At 35.7% G+C, this 22295-nt stretch overlaps 1 protein-coding gene across 3 annotated transcripts in view; it reads left to right on the plus strand.

The window, feature by feature from the left end:
- The window catches only part of ROCK1 (Rho associated coiled-coil containing protein kinase 1), a 157439-nt gene extending 135884 nt beyond the window's left edge, over positions 1 to 21555 (plus strand). For 2 of the 3 annotated variants that reach the window (XM_005587067.3, XM_005587068.4), the window contains exons 24-33: positions 934 to 1027; positions 1277 to 1365; positions 2201 to 2389; positions 3064 to 3223; positions 10315 to 10385; positions 10598 to 10686; positions 15483 to 15561; positions 15684 to 15945; positions 17256 to 17463; positions 20023 to 21555. In XM_005587067.3, coding sequence (XP_005587124.1) covers positions 934 to 1027; positions 1277 to 1365; positions 2201 to 2389; positions 3064 to 3223; positions 10315 to 10385; positions 10598 to 10686; positions 15483 to 15561; positions 15684 to 15945; positions 17256 to 17463; positions 20023 to 20026 — 1245 coding nt within the window. In that variant the 3' untranslated portion in view covers positions 20027 to 21555. Of the gene's footprint in view, positions 1 to 933; positions 1028 to 1276; positions 1366 to 2200; positions 2390 to 3063; positions 3224 to 9812; positions 9862 to 10314; positions 10386 to 10597; positions 10687 to 15482; positions 15562 to 15683; positions 15946 to 17255; positions 17464 to 20022 lie in introns of all 3 variants that reach the window. The other variant, XR_012427275.1, reaches the window with a different exon arrangement.
- Positions 21556 to 22295: the final 740 nt, after the last annotated feature.

The following is a 22295-nucleotide window of genomic DNA, read 5'->3' on the forward strand; positions in this document are numbered from 1 at the left end:
TAGGTACAGAACCAATGCAATATTGGGCTGTTTTTCTTTCTGGCTGTAGATCTTATTAGTTATATTTCATATGAAGAAATGGCTTAGCTTAAATTCATTTGTTGTTCTCTTAATACATTGCAACTGATTTTTTATGGGCCAGAATTCTATGAAATAAACCATTTTGGAATGAGGAATTCTTGGGATAATATATAAATCCATTATAAGAAAACCAATACTCTAAACAATTACCTATTCCTGAAGTTTATACTATAGTCTATATAGAATCATGGGACTAAAAAGAGGAGTTAGATTTTTCTTCCAAAGCCACTATCAATCGCTCTGGGTTCCAGTTTTGCCTCTAAGAAGTTATATGGTCTTGGCAAAGTTGGCTTTAACTTCTCTAAGCCTCAGATTTCTCATCTGTAAAATAGAAATAGTAATACCTCTTCCACGTGATTGTTACGAGGATTAAATAAGAGAGTAGACATAGAATGATTAATATAGCATATAACATAGTAATGATTATACATTACTAAAAGTAATCTATAAATAAATGTTTTTATTGTTTGCATCATCAATATTCAGATAAAGATACTGAAGTCCAGAAAAATTATGACTTGCTCAGGGTCACATACTAGGTTAATCGCAGAGCTGGAACTAAATAAACATTTCTTAGTTTGCAATCTAGTTATCTTGCCATTACATATGCCCCCCTTTCGTTCATATATATATATCTATATGCATAAACTGAAATAATTTTTGGAAGCTGTTAACTACTTTTAAATATTTTTGATGTAATTATATCTACATATTTTAAGCTGGAAACCAGACATTTGCTGTAGTTGAGCAGTGTCTGACTTTTCTTTATCTAGCAGTGTATTTAAAGGTTATTGCCTGAAATATGAGAATAGCAAAGAGGCTGGAGCTTAAACTTTTGTGTGCTTTGTTCAGCTTGAAGAAACAAACAGCATGCTAACCAAAGATATGGAAATATTAAGAAGAGAGAACGAAGAGCTAACAGAGAAAATGAAGAAGGCAGAGGAAGGTATGTAGAATTTTTTTTAAATTATCATGTTAAATCAAATTCAGTGATTTACCTTTACCTATGTTGTGTTAGGTTTCTAAGATACCTGTTTTCATATATTAAGTAACTTCTGTAGCCTTAAGAATTATCTTAATGAAGTTACTGAAAGTTAATATGTAGTGTATACTCATTTGAATAATTAAGGACATTGTTAGTTTGAGATGCAGAAATTAATACCATACAATAACATTTAATATAATTTGTTGACAGAATATAAATTGGAGAAGGAGGAGGAGATCAGTAATCTTAAGGCTGCCTTTGAAAAGAATATCAACACTGAGCGAACCCTTAAAACACAGGTATACATGCTTTCAATCTTTTCCACATGTTCATTTTTGAGTTAATCGTTGCTCTTTATGCACTTTTTCCTAAAACCAAGGATTATAAGGTTCAAACTTTTCATCAGAACAAATAACGTAAATTCTCTCCCTGCTAACTATAAAAAACTTACTTGTGAAATAGGATTTTCAGGCCAGGCGTGGTGGCTCATGCCTGTAATCCCAGCACTTTAGGAGGCTGAGGCCAGCAGATCACTTAAGGCCAGGAGTTCGAGAGCAGCCTGGCTGACATGGCGAAACCCCAGTCTCTACTAAAAATACAAAAATTAGCCGGGCATGGTGGTGCGCTCCAGTAATACCAGCTACTCAGGCAGCTGAGGCACGAGAATTGCTTGAACCCAGGAGGCAGAGGTTGCAGTGAGTAAAGATCATGCCACTGCATGCCAGCCTGGGTGACAGAGCAAGACTCGGTCTCAAAAATAAAAAAAAGAATAGGATTTCAGTTAAGAAAGCTAACTTACCTAGTAATATTGTACAGTTGTAGAAGATAAGAGTATGTGGCCAAGGCATAGAAGCTTTATTTGCTAGTACCCAACATCAGAGTAGGATTAACATACTCTTGATTCAGTACTGGGTTGTAAAGTTAACCAAGGAAAGGCTCCTGGTTCTTACATTTGAGTAGTGTGATAAATCAGTGTTAGTTACTTGTGCTACCAGTTATCATGTCTCAACCGTCATTAAGTTGTCCGAATTTTCATACACACAAAAAGTCCTGCTTCCTTATTTTGAAGAAAAAAATACATTTTAGTATTAAATTGGATGACTACACTATTTATCTTTATTAATATTTTAATAGGCTGTTAACAAGTTGGCAGAAATAATGAATCGAAAAGATTTTAAAATTGATAGAAAGAAAGCTAATACACAAGATTTGAGAAAGAAAGAAAAGGAAAATCGAAAGCTACAACTGGAACTCAACCAAGAAAGAGAGAAATTCAACCAGATGGTAGTGAAACATCAGAAGGAGCTGAATGACATGCAAGCGGTAAGGTTTGTGTGTGTGTATGGACACGAGTGTGAAGGATTATTTTCTTAAATTATTTCTGTATATACTTGTTATCTGTTTATCTTGTTTAGATTGGGAACAATCAAGGGTTCCGCCTGTTTGGTTTCAGACTGTAATTGGGATATGGCTGTTTTAATATTAACTGTAATTGGGGTAGAGGTTTTGAAGTATTGTAGCTTATTTATTTTCTCTAGTCAAGACTCACTTTTTTGAAATCAAAATAACAAGCTTAATTTTTTGATACCTCTTGGCTTGTTAATAGAACAAAATTGAGAACCTGGTCTCAGGCACTTAGATCTAAGCTTTTTAGCTCCATCAATTATGGTTTTCTGAAGTTTTCTGTACCTTTAAAGCTACTTCATTTGGAGCCAGAAAAGCATTTTCTATTGTAACTTTTTTTTTTGATGGCTTATGTTTGAAAACAAAAACAAAAACTCTTTTTAAGGCAAGTAGAAAAGGAATTTGTCCGAGCAATGTATTACTGAGAACTTGACATTTCTGTAGTGTATCAAAATCTGTGGTAGCAAACATTCATGAAGTTTACTGTACATTTTTAGTATTAGCAATTTAAATTACTTTATTATATTTCAATTAATAATGTTGGAAATTGTTTTAGCTTGATTATATATTATTTTGATACTTTTCAAAATTAGCAACTGGTAGAAGAATGTGCACATAGGAATGAGCTTCAGATGCAGTTGGCCAGCAAAGAGAGTGATATTGAGCAATTGCGTGCTAAACTTTTGGACCTCTCGGATTCTACAAGTGTTGCTAGTTTTCCTAGTGCTGATGAAACTGATGGAAACCTCCCAGGTAAGAATAATTCTGTATCATTCAAACATGTATAAATGTCATGGAAATTAGTGTATATTTCTTTCGTTTGGGTTTCTACCTCCTTGTCGTTCTATCCATGGATTCCTAAGAAGGAATTCTTATTTCTGATAGCCAAGGCCTGATGATTATACACTTGGTATATTTTATGGAGTACAGCAGTTGTAAGCAATCTTAGGCTATTTAAATAGACCTAAGAAGCTTTACCTGAATAAAAACCATAAGAGGTTTATGAACCTATTTTGAGCAGCCTAAGTCCACAGTGAGAGTCAAAGCTGCTACTACACATCTCGCTATTTTTTAAAAGTTGTACATTTTTGTCAGTAATAGATCTTTAACATTTTCTGTATTCTTGTGCTAAAACTAGGAACTGTACTTTATCATCAGAATCACAGCAGCTATGTATAGAAGCCTATCTAGTGGAGTAGTGATCAACTTCAATCAGACTTTGTTAAGTTTTAAGTTTGGAGAAATAGATAAAAGGGGTTGGGCAGTGCAGTAAGAGGCCAGGGGTGTCAAATAAAGGCAGGAATGAGTGGCTAAGATTTCAGACTTTTTTCTGCGTCTTCTTTTTCCCAGTGGAGAATCAATTTAAAAATAAACACAACTTCATTCTTGGCTTAATCGTCATGTAAACTACAGTACATTTATGTACTTTACAGAGATGAGAAATACGTATACTATAAGTTCAGTTTAGAAGTAAAATGAATAGGTTATCATTATTAAAACATGCATTTACATATACACAGAGTCTTAGTTCAGAGTCTTGGAAGTTTTGTATATATGGTCATAAACTTGAAAATAGATTTTAATTACTGTATTTTCTGAATAATCCATAAATAGGAAGATATTTATGAAGCAGCATGTTTGATATTATAGGGATTCTATTTTAACAGATATTACTTGTTATTGTGACTTTGATATAAGGAACTAGATGAGTCACTCAGAAAACTTTATAGTATCTTTCTTGGTCAAGAAAGTGGGACTCAAAGTGGGAAATGAATTCAGCTCCTCTCTGTATGCCATGTGATCCCTGGCCTCATTCTTGTGTGGCTTTGCTAGGTCAAAATCAGGTATCTGGGAATGGAAAGGCAGTGAAGAAATATTTCTTATTTTAGTGGTCAAGGAACTCCTCTTTTTACCTATTTTTGGCTCTCTGAAACTGCCTACCTCTTGAGAAACTTGCAGGTACACATGATTCATTATTGGAGAGTCGCTTTGGATTTAATAAGAACCTCTAGCTTTAGTAGTTGAACATCTTCTCTGAAGTTAGACTTAATCATCACTAAGAATACAACTTTTAGAAGTGTTTGGCTACATTCTTTCAATTGTTGAACTGAATTTGTAGGTTAGATTCCCACTTCATTTACCCTGAGATACTTCTGGAGTTATTTAGTATAGGGGTTATGTATGTATATATGTATGTATATATGTATATATGTACGTATGTATGTATGTATGAAACAGTCTCACTCTGTCACCCAGACTAGAGTGCAGTGGTGCGATCTTGATTCACTGTAACCTCTGCCTCCTGGGCTCAAGCGATCCTCCCACCCCAGCCTCCTGAGTAGCTGGGACTACAGGTGCGCATCACCACACCCAGCTCATTTTTTTAACTTTTTGTGGAGATGGGATTTCACCATATTGCCCAGGCTGGTTTTGAACTCCTGAGCTCAAGCTATCCACCTGCCTTGGCCTTCCAAAGTGCTGAGATTACAGGCATGAGCCACCTGCCTGGCCGACCTTACTCTATTTAATGTCAATTCAAAATTCTGACCAATTTTATTTTTATTCCACCCATTTCTCTTTAACTATGTATAATGCCTTATATGTACCTTAGTTTTCTTAGTATTGAGTGAAATATGTCAGAAATGGATACATTATTGGTGAATGCTAGTTAAAAGATTTGAGTTGAAAGATGAGCTGGTGGGACTGCTAATGAGGAAAGTGATGAATTTTACCCACCATCGTGGCTGATTCAGAAAGGCTAAGCTCATAGTGCCATCAGCTGGCTTCATTGGCAGACTTAGGCTGGGAATCCATTTAGATTTCAGAATCCTGACCTAATAAATTGACTTATTGAGCAAAGAGATTTTTAAATGTTTCTACTAGCTCTATTTTGAGTATATTTCTTAGAATATTAGTGTACTTTCAGGAATTTTGTTTTTAAGGTTATCAAAGTCCAAACCAAGTGGAGCAGGGAGTATTGGTGGCCATTTTCCCTTGCTAGAAAATGAGGCCAGTTAATATCTCTTTTCCTATTACTGTGTTCTTAATTTTGAGACTTTATAAAATCTCAAGAGTGCTGAACCTTGACTTTCATATTGGAAGTAGAAATTAATGGATAATCTTTGTCAATATTATTTACCTCTCTGTGGGTCAGATATTTTGCTAGTAAATTGAAAATCTGTATTAAATCCACCATTTACTAGATGCTCAAAAATGGTCCCTGGCAAATAAAGTTAAGGTTTTGCAGTCATATCTAGGAAGAATTGTTAAAGAATGTTGATGTTCATTCTTAATATTAGATAGTTACATATCATTCTAGTGTCTAAAAAATGTCTTGAAGGTAATGGCTAATGATTAATTTTTACTTCAGTTTACAAAATTAATAAATGAATATACATACTAAAAAGGAGAGAACTTTGAATAGATTAAGTTTACTCCATAGTTAAAATAATGGCTTTTTGAAATATGGGTCACGGTTTTCAATTTTTTTTTAAGTAGTTGGATGGATGAACTGACACTGCAACTTTTATTCTCTTAGATTTCATCATTCAATATAAAGATTATAATTTAATTATCTTGTACATCTAGAGCACAGCCTCTATGAATCCTCAGTGGCCATTTTGTTATTAACTGGCTTAAATCTTAAATCTCCCCTCTGAAATTCCCAATTCTAAAAACCTTATTAAAAAATGTTACTCCTTCTCTGACTTATAACTCTTTGAAGTTCTTGAAGTCACCTTCATTCTCTTAATTCTTTTATGTCTTTATCCTCTCTTTGGTTCTGTAGCAGGTTATGAACTACCACACAATGTAAACATAAAGATTACCCTTAGGGTTATGGATGCCTGTTGCTTAGATGACAAAAACTTATATGTGATAAACTGTTTCTTTTCTTCATTGTTTCTCTTTCCTTCTTTTGGAGCTGTTAACCTAGACATCTGAAGAGAATGTAGAAATAGATGAGGCATTAGGAAAACTTGTATTGATACTCCAGTAATATTCATGATCTCTTATGGATTATTTGTATCATACCCTTTTCCATCCAGCTTGACCTTAGGTTATGTAACTTAAACCTGAAAATGGTGGATCGCTTGGTGTGTTTCCCAATATTTGAATCTATGAAGGTTTCTGACTTTGCCCAAATCTACAGTGATTTGAAGTTGGTGTATCTGGCTTGTTGAGTGTTGATTTAATTTTCTTTTTTATATCACTTTTGAATTTAATTAAAATATTTTGAAATGGTTCTCTAGCCCTGTTTCTTTTTTTTTTTTTTGTATTTATTTATTCATTTATTTGCTTGTTAGTTTATTAATAATTGACTAATTAAAAGTAGATTACTAAATAATATAGGTACTTTTTTGCAATTTACTATTTTCACTTAAAATACATTTTGGAACTCACTCCAAGGCTGTTCATAGAACTCTTTTTTTTTTTTTTCTTTTTTTTTAGAGTTTTTGGACTGATTTTTATTATAGTCACATTTTTTTTCTTTTTTTTTCTTTTATTTTTATTTATTTTTTTATTTTTTATTATTATACTTTAAGTTCTAGGGTACATGTGCATAACATGCAGGTTTGTTACATATGTATACTTGTGCCATGTTGGCGTGCTGCACCCATCAACTCGTCAGCACCCATCAACTCGTCATTTACATCAGGTATAACTCCCAGTGCAAGCCCTGTTTCTTAAGCAGTATGTTTGTGGTATAGCTAAATAAATTAGGTTGTCTTCAGAGGTTAGTTCTGATGTTTAAATTGGCTGTATCGAGTATTGATGTAGATATAGTTAGAGTATCTCTTATTAGGGTAAAGAAATGGCTGATACTGTAGTAATATACATCTAACTTCGTATAATTTAAAATTGCTCTACAAATATATTGTATAAAATTTGGAGCCAAGTTGTTTTTGTACATATGTAGAATATTATTAATGATAATCCAGACTTAGAGGTTCTCTCGGTGGGAGTTTCATTTAGTTATCTGGAGAAGCTGTTTTCTGTGCTTGTGATATAAAAGATGGAATTTACAGCATTATACCTCCAGGTCACCACTGAAGTCACAGGTAGTCCCGATTTAGAGGAGGTCTTTATATATTTTAAAAACTGGTAAGTATATTATCTTGCAACTATGGTAGGAGTGAGGAAAGAAAACAGAGGAGAAGCTAGTATTTTTTTTATTTTTATCTGTTATTATTGAGCTTAGTTCAGTTGCTTCTCTGAGGGAATTCACCAGATGGAAAAACTAAAATTTTCTCCCATGACTTTATTGTAAATTGACAAAAACCTTCACATATTCTTGACACCTTTATTTTCATTTCAGATTTCTTCATTTAATTTATTTTCTCCCTGGGCCTCTTCATTTAATTTAAATATGAGCAACTGTAGAATTCTGGCTTATTTGACTCATAAAATTCCTTTGGTATATAAAATTTCTAAGGAACACTGAAATGACAGATAAAGCCATACCATATAACAACTTATTGAAGATATATTAAAGAAAACTGGCAGGTTAACCCACATCTAGAGACAGAAGGCATAAGTATTTTTGACATTTATTGTCACAAAGAAATAATGTGAAAGTGTAGAGTATTTCGGCATACAAAATTTTGTGTAAATGTCAAGATTTCAAAGGCTTTTTATATGTTTGTTTTTGGTGAGGAATTACTGATACTAAACAACTTTGTATTATCAGATATTAAGACTACTTTTCATTCTCACTAATGTTCATCTTAATGTTTTCCAAACTACACTTTAAAACCAGAGCTGCCATTTCTGCCACACTAATGGGAAAATTTCTAGCAATAACTTTTTTGCTTTTATAAAATAAAACATTGGTGAATAATCAATATGTGATCAGCAGTCTTTTGTTTGTTATTTAGTATAAAACTGCCCGTTTGGTTTTTAAACTGTAACCATTAAAGTCACCAAGGATGACTTTAATTGACTAATTCAGAAGAACGAAGAATTGCAAAATAATCAACAAATGTCTGTCACGTACCTCCTCGGTGTGTCATTTGCCATGGGATATATAAAATCAAGTGTTAAGATATGGTCCTTGCTCTCACAGAACTTACCAAGGAACTACCTAACCAACAAAATAATTACTTCATGAACTAAATCGCAGCAATTAAAGCTAGGTGCTGTGGTACATGCCACTGCTCAGGAAGCTGAGGCTCAGGAGTTCGAGGCCAACCTGGACAACATAGCAAGACTTCATGTCAAAAAAAAAAAAAAAAGGAAAAAGAAAAATGTTGGGAGAAGAGAGAGGGATCATTTTGAACTAAAGTTATCTCATCATTTCCTCCATTTTAACAATTTATATGAAGAGGAATAACACAAGCAAAGGAGTGGAGACATTAAGTACCTGGTGGGAGTAGAGGGAAAAAATATTTCCCACAATTCAGTCAACTGCAAAGCTTGTTTGGGAACAGAATAGTGTTGTGCTCTAGAAACATAAGCTCAGAAGTTAGACTGTCAGGATTTGAAACCATAGAGCTTTGATAGATACTGATAGAGTTGCCTTGCCCAAGTCAGTTTACCCTGCTAAGCCTTAGTCTCTTCTTTTGTAAGTGAAAGATGACAGTAGAACCTAATTCCAAATTCCTAGGAATATCCTGTATTCATGGACTTATACATAGGTTAAATATGAGATATTATAAAGCATGTAGCAGATAATAAATTTGTAAATAAATCAATAAATCAGTAAATGTTACCTATTGTTAACTGTTGCTGTAAGACTGAGTTTATAGCTTGTAAGTTACATGAAGGGGGACAATATATATTCCCCTTAGGATTATCATTTGAGTAATAGTATAATCTCATATTTTAGTGTCATACTTTGAAATTGGTTATTTTTCTATTCTTTTGTGTTTCAAATATAAGGTAGACATAGAAAATAGTTAAATTGAATGGATTTTCTTATTTCCAACCTAATCTAAAATAACCATTTCTAATGGAGTTGTCTTTATCCTCCAGATATTTCTAGTAAACATTAGTTATATATAAACAATAGTGATAATTATTATAGAATGCCTTGATCAAATAGTCAAGGAATTCCTGGTATGCACGTACTAGTTGAAGTAATGACGGTAGACCAAATGGATTCTGTGTTTTTACTGTTTATCAAATTGTGACATCACAAACTTAAGAGGCTTTAAAACTCTTTAGTTTGAGTAGAATTGTAATTGGACTTACCACTAGAGTTAAGTGCTCCCTTCAACCAAATTTGGACGATTTTATTGAAATTGTTACAAATTCAAATTGAAGTTGTTTTACCAAAAAGCTTAATCAGAATATTGTACTGAGAAAACAAATAAAATACTTGTCTCTTATTCTTTATATCTAGTTGATTCTGCCTGCATTCCTTATTTATTTATCTTCTATTCTTGTCTTCTGTGAGTAATAGGACACTTCTATACTTTTGCTTGCTCTTGTGTAAATCATGGCTCTGATTTGTTCCACTTGCTGCATAATGTTTTTCTTTCTTTTTTTTTTGCTGATTATTTTTATATGAATGTTAAATGATAAAGTCTTCTACATCATATCCCATTTAAGCTGCAATCCATTCCAGTCTTGCCTGGCTCTTAAGGGTATTGTTACTTCATACTTTTGTAATTGAGTACTAAATGTTAAATTGTATGGGAAAAGTGGCTTGAAATTTTTTTCTGCAATATTTGTATGGCCATTAAAGTTAATTTGTGTGATTGAAGCATGGAAGAGCAAATTATAGCACTTATTCATTTAGTTGCGTTCAGTTGCTTGTTGCTGCATGCTGTCAGACAACTTTTAATTGTTTTTCTTTTGTTACAATTTAAGACTGACTAATATATATATTCTTTTTCTCCTAGAGTCAAGAATTGAAGGTTGGCTTTCAGTACCAAATAGAGGAAATATCAAACGATATGGCTGGAAGAAACAGGTACCATATACCTATTTATTTTCTAACTGGTATTTTGTTCTATATTTTACTTTGAAGCATAGAACTTATATTAGCTACTTTTTTACTTTTTGTTAGCATTGATTTTACATTAATACAATATAATCTAGATATTAGTGGCAAATATTATGCTTTTCACTTTAAACCAAGTTAATGTTGCTCTTGTAACTCTTCCCCCTTTTTTCTTATTTCAGTATGTTGTGGTAAGCAGCAAAAAAATTTTGTTCTATAATGATGAACAAGATAAGGAGCAATCCAATCCCTCTATGGTATTGGACATAGAGTAAGTTGCCTTTGATTGAATTTTAAAGAGGTTGAGAGCTAACTTTTGATAATTATTTTTAGACTTAAAATTCATTTTATATTTTGTGTTACTTCAACACTGTTACCTACTTTTCTGTTTTTCTTAAGCATAAATGTTGACATTATATTAAATCTTTAGCAAAATGTGAGAAGAAAAAATGTATATACTTATTATTTGGAAGACAAATTTTTTATTTCAAGTGTTTAGTAGTTTAAGTTCAGAGAGCATTTCAAAACGTATAGTCAGCTGTGTATCAGTGGGTTCCATATCCACAACTGTGGACAGAAAATATTTGAAAGAGGGCCAGGTGCAGTGGCTCACACCTGTAACCCCGGCACTTTGGGAGGCCAAGGCAGGTGGATCACCTGAGGTCAGGAGTTCAAGACCAGCCTGGCCGGTGAAACCCCGTCTCTACTAAAAATACAAAAATTATCTGGGCGCAGTGGCAGGCACCTGTAGTCCCAGCTAGCTACTCTGGAGGCTGAGGCAAGAGAATCACTTGAACCTGGGAGGCAGAGGTTGCAGTGAGCTGAGATTGCGCCACTGCACTCCAGCCTGGGCCACGAGAGCGAAACTCCACCTCAAAAAAAAAAAAATTATATATATATATATATATATATATATATATATATATATATATGAAAGAAAATTAAAAATAACAATATAATAATTAAAAATACAAATTTCTAAAAAAAAAAATACAGTATAACAACTGTTTACATTGCACTTACACTGTATTATGTCTTATGAGTAATCCAGAGATGATTTTAAAGCATACAGGAGGATGTGCCTAGGTTATATGCAAATACTACACCATTTTATATGAGAGCCTTGAGCATACTTGGACTTTTGACATTTTTGGAGTTCCTGGAATCAATTCCCCATGGATATCAAAGAACAGCTGTGTAGGATTCTTTGGTCATTATTAAGGGGAAATATAAATATATCTGTTCTTTTGTAGTGATAGGTCAAAGAGGCCTATAATATAGTATTTTTTCCTTATATTCATTCTAAAATCATTTCTTATTGTTGCTTATATTATCATAGATTATGCAGTATGTATAAAGATGAGTAAATTCCATAATTAAGGAGCTTACCGACTAGTAAGAGAAAAGGCAAAACATGCAACAAAATATAAATTCAAAGTCAAGTATGGTAACTGCTTTTTAAAAGAAATACATATGCCGGGCGCGGTGGCTCACGCCTGTAATCCCAGCACTTTGGGAGGCTGAGGCAGGCGGATCACAAGGTCAGGAGATCGAGACCACGGTGAAACCCCGTCTCTACTAAAAATACAAAACATTAGCCAGGCGCGGTGGTGGGCGCCTGTAGTCCCAGCTACTCAGGAGGCTGAGGCAGGAGAATGGCGTGAACCCGGGAGGCGGAGCTTGCAGTGAGCTGAGATCGCGCCACTGCACTTCAGCCTGAGCGACAGAGCGAGACTCCGTCTCAAAAAAATAAAAAAAGAAATATATATATAAAATAAAGTTTTGCCATCCCTTTGGAATTAAGTATTTGTGGAGCTGGTTATAGTTAGAATGTAAAAAGAATTAAGCAAGTACTAGAGAATACTCATATTTTCTTTTCTTTTTTTTTTTTAAAAAAAGCTTTAGTTGTCAAAATTTAAATTATCAGCTTAAGTGAAATAATAAACACTTATATGAAAGATATTATCTTTCAACTAAGTTAAATACTTTTTAGATTGATGAGAGATTTCTTTCCTCTCTTTATTAAGGTATAATTTCCCACAATAAAGTTCATAGATCTTAAGTGTTCTGTTCAGTAACTTTCTACAGTTGTAAACACTCATGCAATCACCACTCAATACAAGACAAAAAAAATTTGTATTTCTTTAGAAAACTCACTTGTGGCTGGGCACAGTGGCTTATGCCTCTAACCCCAGCACTTTGGGAGACCGAGCTGGGCGGTTGCCCTGAGTTCAATTCGAGACCAGCCTGGGCGACATAGCAAGACCCTGTCTCTGAAAAAAGAATATAGATATATATTTTTTAATTTATAAAGAAAGCTCACTTGGGCCGGGTGCAGTGGCTCATGCCTATAATCCCAGTACTTTGGGAGGCCGAGATGGGAGGATCACGAGGTCAGGAGTTGATTCGAGACCAGTCTGGCCAACATGGTGAAACCCTGTCTCTACTAAAAATACAAAAGATTAGCTGGGCATGGTGGCAGATGCCTGTAATCCCAGCTACTTGGGAGGCTGAGGCAGGAGAATCGCTTGAACCCAGGAGGCAGAGGTTGCGGTGAGCCAAGATTGTGCCACTGCACTCCAGCCCGGGTGACAGAGCGAGACTCCATCTCACAAAAAAAAAAAAAAAGAAAAAAGAAGAAAGCTCACTTGTGCCTCTTCCCATGATCTGATTTCTATTGCCAAGATTAGTTTTGCCTGTTCTAGGACTTCATATAAATGGAATTAAACAGTACACTTTTGTGCCTAGCATCTTTCACTCATCCTGCACCTGTGGTGTTGTATGTATTGATTGTTCTTTGTATTGCTGAATAGTATAGCATTGTATGAATTTGTTTATCCATTTTTGTGTTGATTGACATTTGGGTTGCTTCCAATTTGGGGCTATCGTGAGTAAGACTTAGGAGCATTCCTTTTTTTAAACTTATGTTTTCATTTCTCATGGGTAAATACCTAGGAGTGGAATCCTGGATTATAAAATAGATCTGTGTTAGCTTTTCTAGTGGATGCTAAATGCTATCTCATTGTTATTTTAATTTGCATTCTCCTCATAACTAATAATAGCAAGAATCTTTCATGTCATTGTTAGCCATTGTGTATCTTTTCTTAAGTTTTTTCAAGTCTTTTGCCCATTTTTAAATTCGGTTGCTTATGTTTTTAAGATTGGTTTTTTTTTTTTTTTTTTTGAGACGGAGTCTCACGCTGTTGCCCAGGCTGGAGTGCAGTGGCGCGATCTCGGCTCACTGCAAGCTCCACCTCCCGGGTTCCCGCCATTCTCCTGCCTCAGCCTCCTGAGTAGCTGGGACTACAGGCGCCCGCCACCGCGCCCGGCTAATTTTTTTTGTATTTTTAGTAGAGACGGGGTTTCACTGTGGTCTCGATCTCCTGACCTTGTGATCCGCCCGCCTCGGCCTCCCAAAGTGCTGGGATTACAGGCTTGAGCCACCGCGCCCGGCAAGATTGGTTTTTAAGAGTTCTATATGTATTCTGAATAAAAATCCTATGTTAGAAATATGTAATGCAAATATTTCCCAATCTGTTGCTTGCCTGTTGATTTTCTTAATGGTGTCTTTTAATGAGGATCAGTGTACCAATTTTTAAAATGTTTTCTGCCTCTTGTGGTCCGTGTTTGGTAAGAGGTAGTTGTTTAGGTCAGGTTGGCTTTTTTTCCCCCACATAGGTATCTGGTTGTTCCAACAGTATTTGTTTTTATATATTGACCTTGAATCATTTAATCTTGCTTTGCACTTAACAGTTTTATAGGGTTGTGGGGTTTTGGGGTCAATTCCACAGGGCTTTTCTACACATAGTCATTCCTCTGTATCTGTGGGTTCTGCATCTGTATATTCATCCAACTATGGATTAAAAATGTAGTTAGGCCTACTATGGTTGTGTCTGTACTTAATATGTACAGATTTGTTTTCTTGTCATTATTCTCTAAACAATATAGTGTAACAATTTCCATAGCACTTACATCGTATTAGGTATTATATCTAGAGACAAGTTTAAATATACAGGAGGGTGTACTTAGGTTATATACAAATACTACACCATTTTTTTATCTTTTCTTTCTTTTCCTGTCTCGTCCCTCCCTCCTTCCCTCACCTTCTCTGTCTTTCTCTTTCTCTCTTCAAAATCCCCAGAGGATTTTGGTATCCTCCAGGGTCCTGGGACCAATCTGCCACGGATACCACGAGACAACTGCATACAATCATGTCATCACCAAATAATGAGTTTCACTTCTTTCTTTCCAATCTGTATGCCTTTCTCACATGTATAGATTCATATGGCCACCACCACACTCAAAATACAGAACAATTCCATCACAAGCATCCCTGTGCTACTCCTTTTGTAGCCAAAAGGCAGCTTCCTTCCTCCACCTCTCCCTAATCCATAGCAACACTAATCTATTCTCCATCTCCATAATTTTGTCTCTTCAAGGGTGTTATATGAATGGAATCAAATAATGTGTAATCTTTTATGATCAGCTTTTTTCCCATTCAGTATAATTCCCTTAAGATCAATCCACGTATGATTTGTTTTTTTCTTACAGAGTAGTATTCCATAGTGTAGATGTATCTCAGTTTGCGTACCCATTTATTTGGGTTGTTTCTAGGTTTTGGTTATTATGAATAAAGCTCCTGTGAACATCTATGTGGAGGTTTTTTTAAATAGATATAAAATTTTTAATAAATTTTTGTTTCTTGGAATTAAAGGCCTAACAGTGCAATTTGCTGGGTTATATGGTAAGCATATGTTTAGTTTTCTAAGAAATCGCCATATTCTTTTCCAGAGTGGCTCTGTAATTTTACGTTCCATCAGCAGTATATGAGTGATTTACTTTCTCCGCATTCTCACCAGCATTTGGTGTTATTACTATTTTTATATTTTTTTAACTCTGATAGATGTGTAGTGACACTAATTGTGGTTTTAGTTTGCATTTGTCTAATAACTGATGATGTTGAATATCTTTTTATGTGCTTATTTACCACCTGTATGTCCTCTTTAATGAAATGTCTTTTACAATAAATGAGTTTTTGTAAATGGCCTATATTTATTTTCATTTTAGTAAACTGTTTCACGTTAGACCTGTAACCCAAGGAGATGTGTATAGAGCTGAAACTGAAGAAATTCCTAAAATATTCCAGGTAAAAATCTGAAGTTATAATTTTAAAGAATCTAAGTCCTAAGTGTTTTTGTGAAGTAAATGTAAAATTTACCAATGCTTAAGATTTTAAAAATCTTTTCCTTTCACCATTCCTGAATGTAGATACTATATGCAAATGAAGGTGAATGTAGAAAAGATGTAGAGATGGAACCAGTACAACAAGCTGAAAAAACTAATTTCCAAAATCACAAAGGCCATGAGTTTATTCCTACACTCTACCACTTTCCTGCCAATTGTGATGCCTGTGCCAAACCTCTCTGGCATGTTTTTAAGCCACCCCCTGCCCTAGAGTGTCGAAGATGCCATGTTAAGTGCCACAGAGATCACTTAGATAAGAAAGAGGACTTAATTTGCCCATGTAAAGGTAAGGTATGGCAATTATTGTTACAACTTATAATAAATTTAGTTTTCAGTCTCAATGAAATAACTTATGTGTATTAATTTCTATACCAAGTTGAAAAGAGATTATAAAAAGTAATATTTTGACACTGGTGGAGCAATGTGCAGCTACTTACAGATTTAGCTTTTAAGAATGTTTTTATTGGCTGGGCGCGGTGGCTCAAGCCTGTAATCCCAGCACTTTGGGAGGCCGAGACGGGTGGATCACGAGGTCAGGAGATCGAGACCATCCTGGCTGACACAGTGAAACCCCGTCTCTACTAAAAAATACAAAAAAACTAGCCGGGCGAGGTGGCGGGCGCCTGTAGTCCCAGCTACTCGGGAGGCTGAGGCAGGAGAATGGCGTGAACCCGGGAGGCGGAGCTTGCAGTGAGCCAAGATCACGCCACTGCACTCCAGCCTGGGCGGCAGAGGGAGACTCTGTCTCAAAAAAAAAAAAAAAAAAAAAAAAAGAATGTTTTTATTTATTTTTGTTGATTGATTGAGATAGAGTCTCACTCTGTCTCGCCCAGGCTGGAGTGCAATGGCGTGATCTTAGCTCACTGCAGCCTCTGCCTCCCAGGTTCAAGGGATTCTCCTATCTCAGCCTCCTGAGTAGCTGGGACTATAGGCATGTGCCACCACACCTAGCTAATTTTGCATTTTTAGTAGCGATGGAGTTTCACCATTTTGCCCAAGCTGGTCTCGAACTCCTGACCTCAGGTGATCCACCTGCTTTGGCCTCCCCAAAGTGCTGGGATGACAGGTGTGAGCCATTGCACACCCGGCCAACAGTGTTTTTAAAGAGAATCACCCCCTTGTAAACAAACAAAAAAACCAAACATGCCACTAAGAAATTACTCCAAGTTGGAGAGGAGAGCAACAGGTGAGTTCTACTCTATTCCGCCCTTTAGTTTTTCCTCTTCTTTTTGTCTGGCATTCACTGCCTGGATCAGCATGCATGCTGTATCATAGACAGAATATTTTCTAGTTTAGCAGAGGTAGCTTGAGGGAAAGAATACAGACCATAGCTATTTTCAGATAAGAAACGTATGTTCTTTAAACATTTATTTGTTTTACTTTTTTTTTATGTTTCTGATTTTACTTTATTAGTTTGACTAATTTATTTTTAAATTTTATCCTTATTTAACTTAAGGAGAATGAGATATTGTTCATGCTTAATTAAGTATATTAAAACTTTTAAAATCTTAAGAACTTGAAAAACTATGCATTTGATAGGTTGGATTTAAAAAAAGATATGACTTTAATTATGCTTTTTTTTCCTCCTTAACATAGTAAGTTATGACGTAACATCAGCAAGAGATATGCTGCTGTTAGCATGTTCTCAGGATGAACAAAAAAAATGGGTAACTCATTTAGTAAAGAAAATCCCTAAGAATCCACCATCTGGTTTTGTTCGTGCCTCCCCTCGAACACTTTCTACAAGATCCACTGCAAATCAGTCTTTCCGGAAAGTGGTCAAAAATACATCTGGAAAAACTAGGTAAGGATTTGAAATGCTAACCTTTTTAACAATGTGAAAATGATTGGCTAACATCTATTAAAATCAGAAATCTAATTCTTTTCACCACAGAGGGCATCATTTTTAGGTCTTTGTATATGACTTGCAGTGACTTTATAAATTAGTTTGACTTATTCTTGTTAGAATTTAAAAATAATAATACATGCAATATTATATTTATTTAGTTCTGTGTCTAATTTTATTGTCATAAGTTGCTGTACATGGCATAGTTTTAGCCCTTAATGCTTTAACCAACTTGTGAATTTTTTTAATGCAGAAATTCATATAAAACTTTTAATCATCTTTTCTGTTTTTTAACTGTGTTGGCATAGTTTTTCTACAAAAACCAAGATTGTTTTTCCCTTCTTTGTTAACTTCCCATACTATCGCAACATACAAAATTATTTGGTATTATCAGTGACTATTTTTTTTAATTATTGTACTTTAAGTTCTGGGATATATGTGCAGAACCTGCAGGTTTGTTACATAGGTATACATGTGCCATGGTGGTTTGTTGCACCCATCAACCCATCATCTACATTAGGTATTTCTCCTAATGCTATCCCTCCCCTAGTCCCCCGACCCCCCGACAGGCCCTGGTGTGTGATGTTCCCCTCCCTGTCTCCATGTTTTCTCATTGTTCAACTCCCACTTATGAGTGAGAACCTGTGGTGTTTGGTTTTCTGTTCCTGTGTTAGTTTGCTGAGAATGATGGTTTCCAGCTTCATCCATGTTCCTGCAAAGGACATGAACCTATCCCCTCGCCACCCCCGCCCCCTTTTTTTTTTTTTTTGAGGCAGAGTCTTGCTTTGTTGCCCAGGCTGGAGTGCAGTGGCGTGATCTCGGCTTACCACAACCTCAGCCTCCTGAGTAGCTGGGACTACAGGTGCATGCCACCATGACTGGCTAATTTTTGTATTTTTAGTAGAGATGGGGTTTCATTATGTTGGCCAGGCTTGTCTCGAACTCCTGATCTCATGATCCACCTGCCTCTGCCTCCCAATGTGCTGGGATTATAGGTGTGAGCCACCATGCCCAGCCGAACTTATCCTTTTTTATGGCTGCATATCAGTAACTATGTTATTACAAACAAACTTCCCAGTTAAGTCCTACTTCTTTTGTTGTTTAACTTTTTTTTGTTTTTTAAGACAGAGTCTCACTCTGTCACCCAGGCTGGAGTGCAGTGGCGGCACTGTCTCAGCTCACTGCAACCTCCACCTCCCAGGTTCAAGCAATTCTCCGACCTCAGCCTCCCAAGTAGCGGGGATTACAGATGGATGCCACCATGCCTGGCTAATTTTTGTCATTTTAGTAGAGAGAGGGTTTCATCATGTTGGCCAGGCTGGTCTCAAACTCCTGACCTCAAGTGATCTGCCTGCCCCAGCCTTCCAAAGTGCTGGGATTACAGGCATGAGCCATCACGCCTGGCTGTTTAAATATTTTTGATGGACTTTTTTCCAAAAATATCTTTTATGCCATGATAAACAATTATAAGGCATAACCATTCATTCATTCATTCATTCATTCATTCATTCATTCATTCATTTTGAGACAGAGTCTCGCTCTGTTGCCCAGGCCAGAGTGCAGTGGCACAATCTCAGCTCACTGTAACCTCTGCCTCCTGGGTTCAAGCTGTTCTCCCACCTCAGCCTCTTGAGTAGCTGGGATTACAGGTACACACCACCACACCCTGCTAATTTTTGTATTTTCAGTAGAGATGGGGTTTCACCATGTTGGCCAGGCTGGTCTTGAACTCATGACCTCAGGTGATGCACCCTCCTGGGCCTCCCAAAGTGCTGGGATTACAGGCATGAGCCACCACACCCGGCAATTAACTCTTTCTTGGAGAGAAATTATGAAATCTCATCTCATTAAGTTCTCATTTTACTCATTAGTAAATAAGGCTCAGAGAAATTAAGCAGTTTGCTCAATCACAGAGCCAATGGATTGGAGGCCATTTCTGTCCAATTCTAAAGCCTATGTTGTCCAATTCCAAAGCCTCTATTCTACCACATACCAGCTTCCCTAGAGTGTACTCCCTAGATTAATAGGGCCATTTGAATCTAGAAGCTGAGACCTAACACTGATTGGCCTCGCTGCCAGTGTCACCCACATCTTCCAAGCAGGCTTAAAGCCATCTTGAATTCATCTCTTTTGTTCATTCCCTGTTGTCAGTAACCAGGCCTAATTCTTTGAAATGACTTATATCCTTTCCTTCTCAGCCACCACACTATGCCAGGTATTACCACATCACTGCTAACTTAATTCTGTAGAATGCTATGTCAGCCTTCTCCTGAACATAGGGTGTAAACTGGATCTAAAGTGATTTGAAATGGGATTATAGCTGAGTAAGAAAATGTGCAGAAACAAAGAGGAGAGAATACTAAGTATATTTTTCCTATTCCTTGTTTCTCAAATTTTGTGTAATTGTTAATTGTATGTAAAGATAATGTATATTTACCTTTCCTCCTAATGTTTGTTTCTTGTATTCTTAAACAGAGTGCATTTCTTAAATTAGTTTTTTTTCCCCCTCCTCAACAGTTAACCATGTGACCGAGTGCCTTGTGGAGTCGTGTGGATGCTACCTGATAAACCAGGCTTCTTTAACCATGCAGAGCAGACAGGCTGTTTCTTTGACACAAATATCACAGGCTTCAGGGTTAAGATTGCTGTTATTCTGTCCTTGCTTTGGCACAACACACTGAGGGGTTTTTTTTTATTGCGGGTTTGCCTACAGGTAGATTAGATTAATTATTACTATGTAATGCAAGTACAATTGGGGGAAAGCTTAGGTAGATGTATTTTTTTTAAAAGGTGCTGCCTTTTTGGATTTATAAGAAAATGCCTGTCAGTCGTGATAGAACAGAGTTTTCCTCATATGAGTAAGAGGAAGGGACTTTCACTTTCATGTGGAACGGCCATCACTATCAAGATCAGCTCATGGAAGGAGTAAAGAAAATATCTCAAAATGAGACAAACTGAAGTTTTTTTTGTTTGTTTGTTTTTTTAAATGACTTAAGTTTTTGTGCTCTTGCAAGACTATACAAAACTATTTTAAGAAAGCAGTGATATCACTTGAACTTCAGTGCCCTCACTGTAGAATTTAAAAGCCTTACTGTTGATTGCCCATGGTGGACTTGATGGAGAAATTAAATATCTTTCATTATGCTTTAGAAAATACTGTATATGTTTCAGCAAGTTTGGGGAATGGGAGAGGACAAAAAAAATTACATTTAATCTATGCATTTTTGCCAAGCCATATTGAGTTATTTTACTACTAGAGACATTAGGAAACTAACTGTACAAAAGAACCAAGTTTAAAAGCATTTTGTGGGGTACATCATTTCTATAATTGTGTAATGTATTTCTTTGTGGTTTTAAATGATAAAGACATTAAGTTAACAAACATATAAGAAATGTATGCACTGTTTGAAATGTAAATTATTCTTAGAACACTTTCAATGGGGGTTGCATTGTCCTTTTAGTGCCTTAATTTGAGATAATTATTTTACTGCCATGAGTAAGTATAGAAATGTCAAAAAATGTATTTTCAAAAAATTATGTGTGTCAGTGAGTTTTTCATTGATAATTGGTTTAATTTAAAATATTTAGAAGTTTGTTGGACTTTCATAAATTGAGTACAATCTTTGCATCAAACTACCTGCTACAATAATGACTTTATAAAACTCTGCAAAAAATGTAGAAGGTTGCACCAATATAAAAAGGAAATATGGCAATACATCCATGATGTTTTCCAGTTAACATAGGAATTACCAGAAAAATACTGTTAAACTCTTGTCCAGTAACAAGAGTTGATGCATATGGACAGTATGATTTATTGTTTATTTTTTTAACCAAATACCTCCTCAGTAATTTATAATGGCTTTGCAGTAATGTGTATCAGATAAGAAGCACTGGAAAACTGATCGTCTCTAGGATGATATGCATGTTTCAAGTGGTATTGAAAGCCGCACTGATGGATATGTAATAATAAACATATCTGTTATTAATATACTAATGACTCTGTGCTCATTTAATGAGAAATAAAAGTAATTTATGGATGGATATCTTTAATTTTGACTGCAATGTGTTTTCTCATGGCTGAAATGAATGGAAAACATACTTCAAATTAGTCTCTGATTGTATATAAATGTTTGTTAAGTTCCACGGTTAGATTAAAGTATATTTTTAAAAGATAAAACGTGGTCTTGGGCTCTAAAACAAGAGTGGGTATAGTTCACATGAAAAGCTGACTAATGTGTGTTGGAAAGCAATTCTCCGTGGGTCTCTTGCATTTCTGCACATCAGGGAAGCAGAGGCTCTGACAATCTTTCTTTTGACTATCTTTTCCAAGGATATTTATGTAGTGAACAGCCTTGGAAGATAGAGTGTCTCCCTTGAGAGGATGTCGGGTTCTTTTACTGTCCAGTATAATAAAGATAACGTCTCCCACCTATAATGCAAACCCACTGTGTGCTCAGCACCCACCTGGGCCACTATGCATTGCCCACATGAGACTTGGAGGGCAAAGGGAACTAATGGAACATGAAACTCATGCTGCTTTTGCTGTGCTGTGAATGAAGGCATCTGACTCTGACCCAGGGGTCTCATCTCTGTTGTAAGGATCCATGAAACTGTGACCAGCAGCATGCAATTAGGATAAAATCTCAGCACAGTTCCTGACAGTGTCCTTATTACCTTCTCAGACTCATCACCATTACCTAATAGATTAAGGTCCAGTTGCAGAAACAGTTAATTCTAATTAGTTTAAGCAAGAGAAGACTTTTTAAATGACATGCTAATCTGAACTTAGA

Source organism: Macaca fascicularis, chromosome 18 (assembly GCF_037993035.2).
Source record: "Macaca fascicularis isolate 582-1 chromosome 18, T2T-MFA8v1.1".
Classification (NCBI taxonomy): domain Eukaryota; kingdom Metazoa; phylum Chordata; class Mammalia; order Primates; family Cercopithecidae; genus Macaca; species Macaca fascicularis.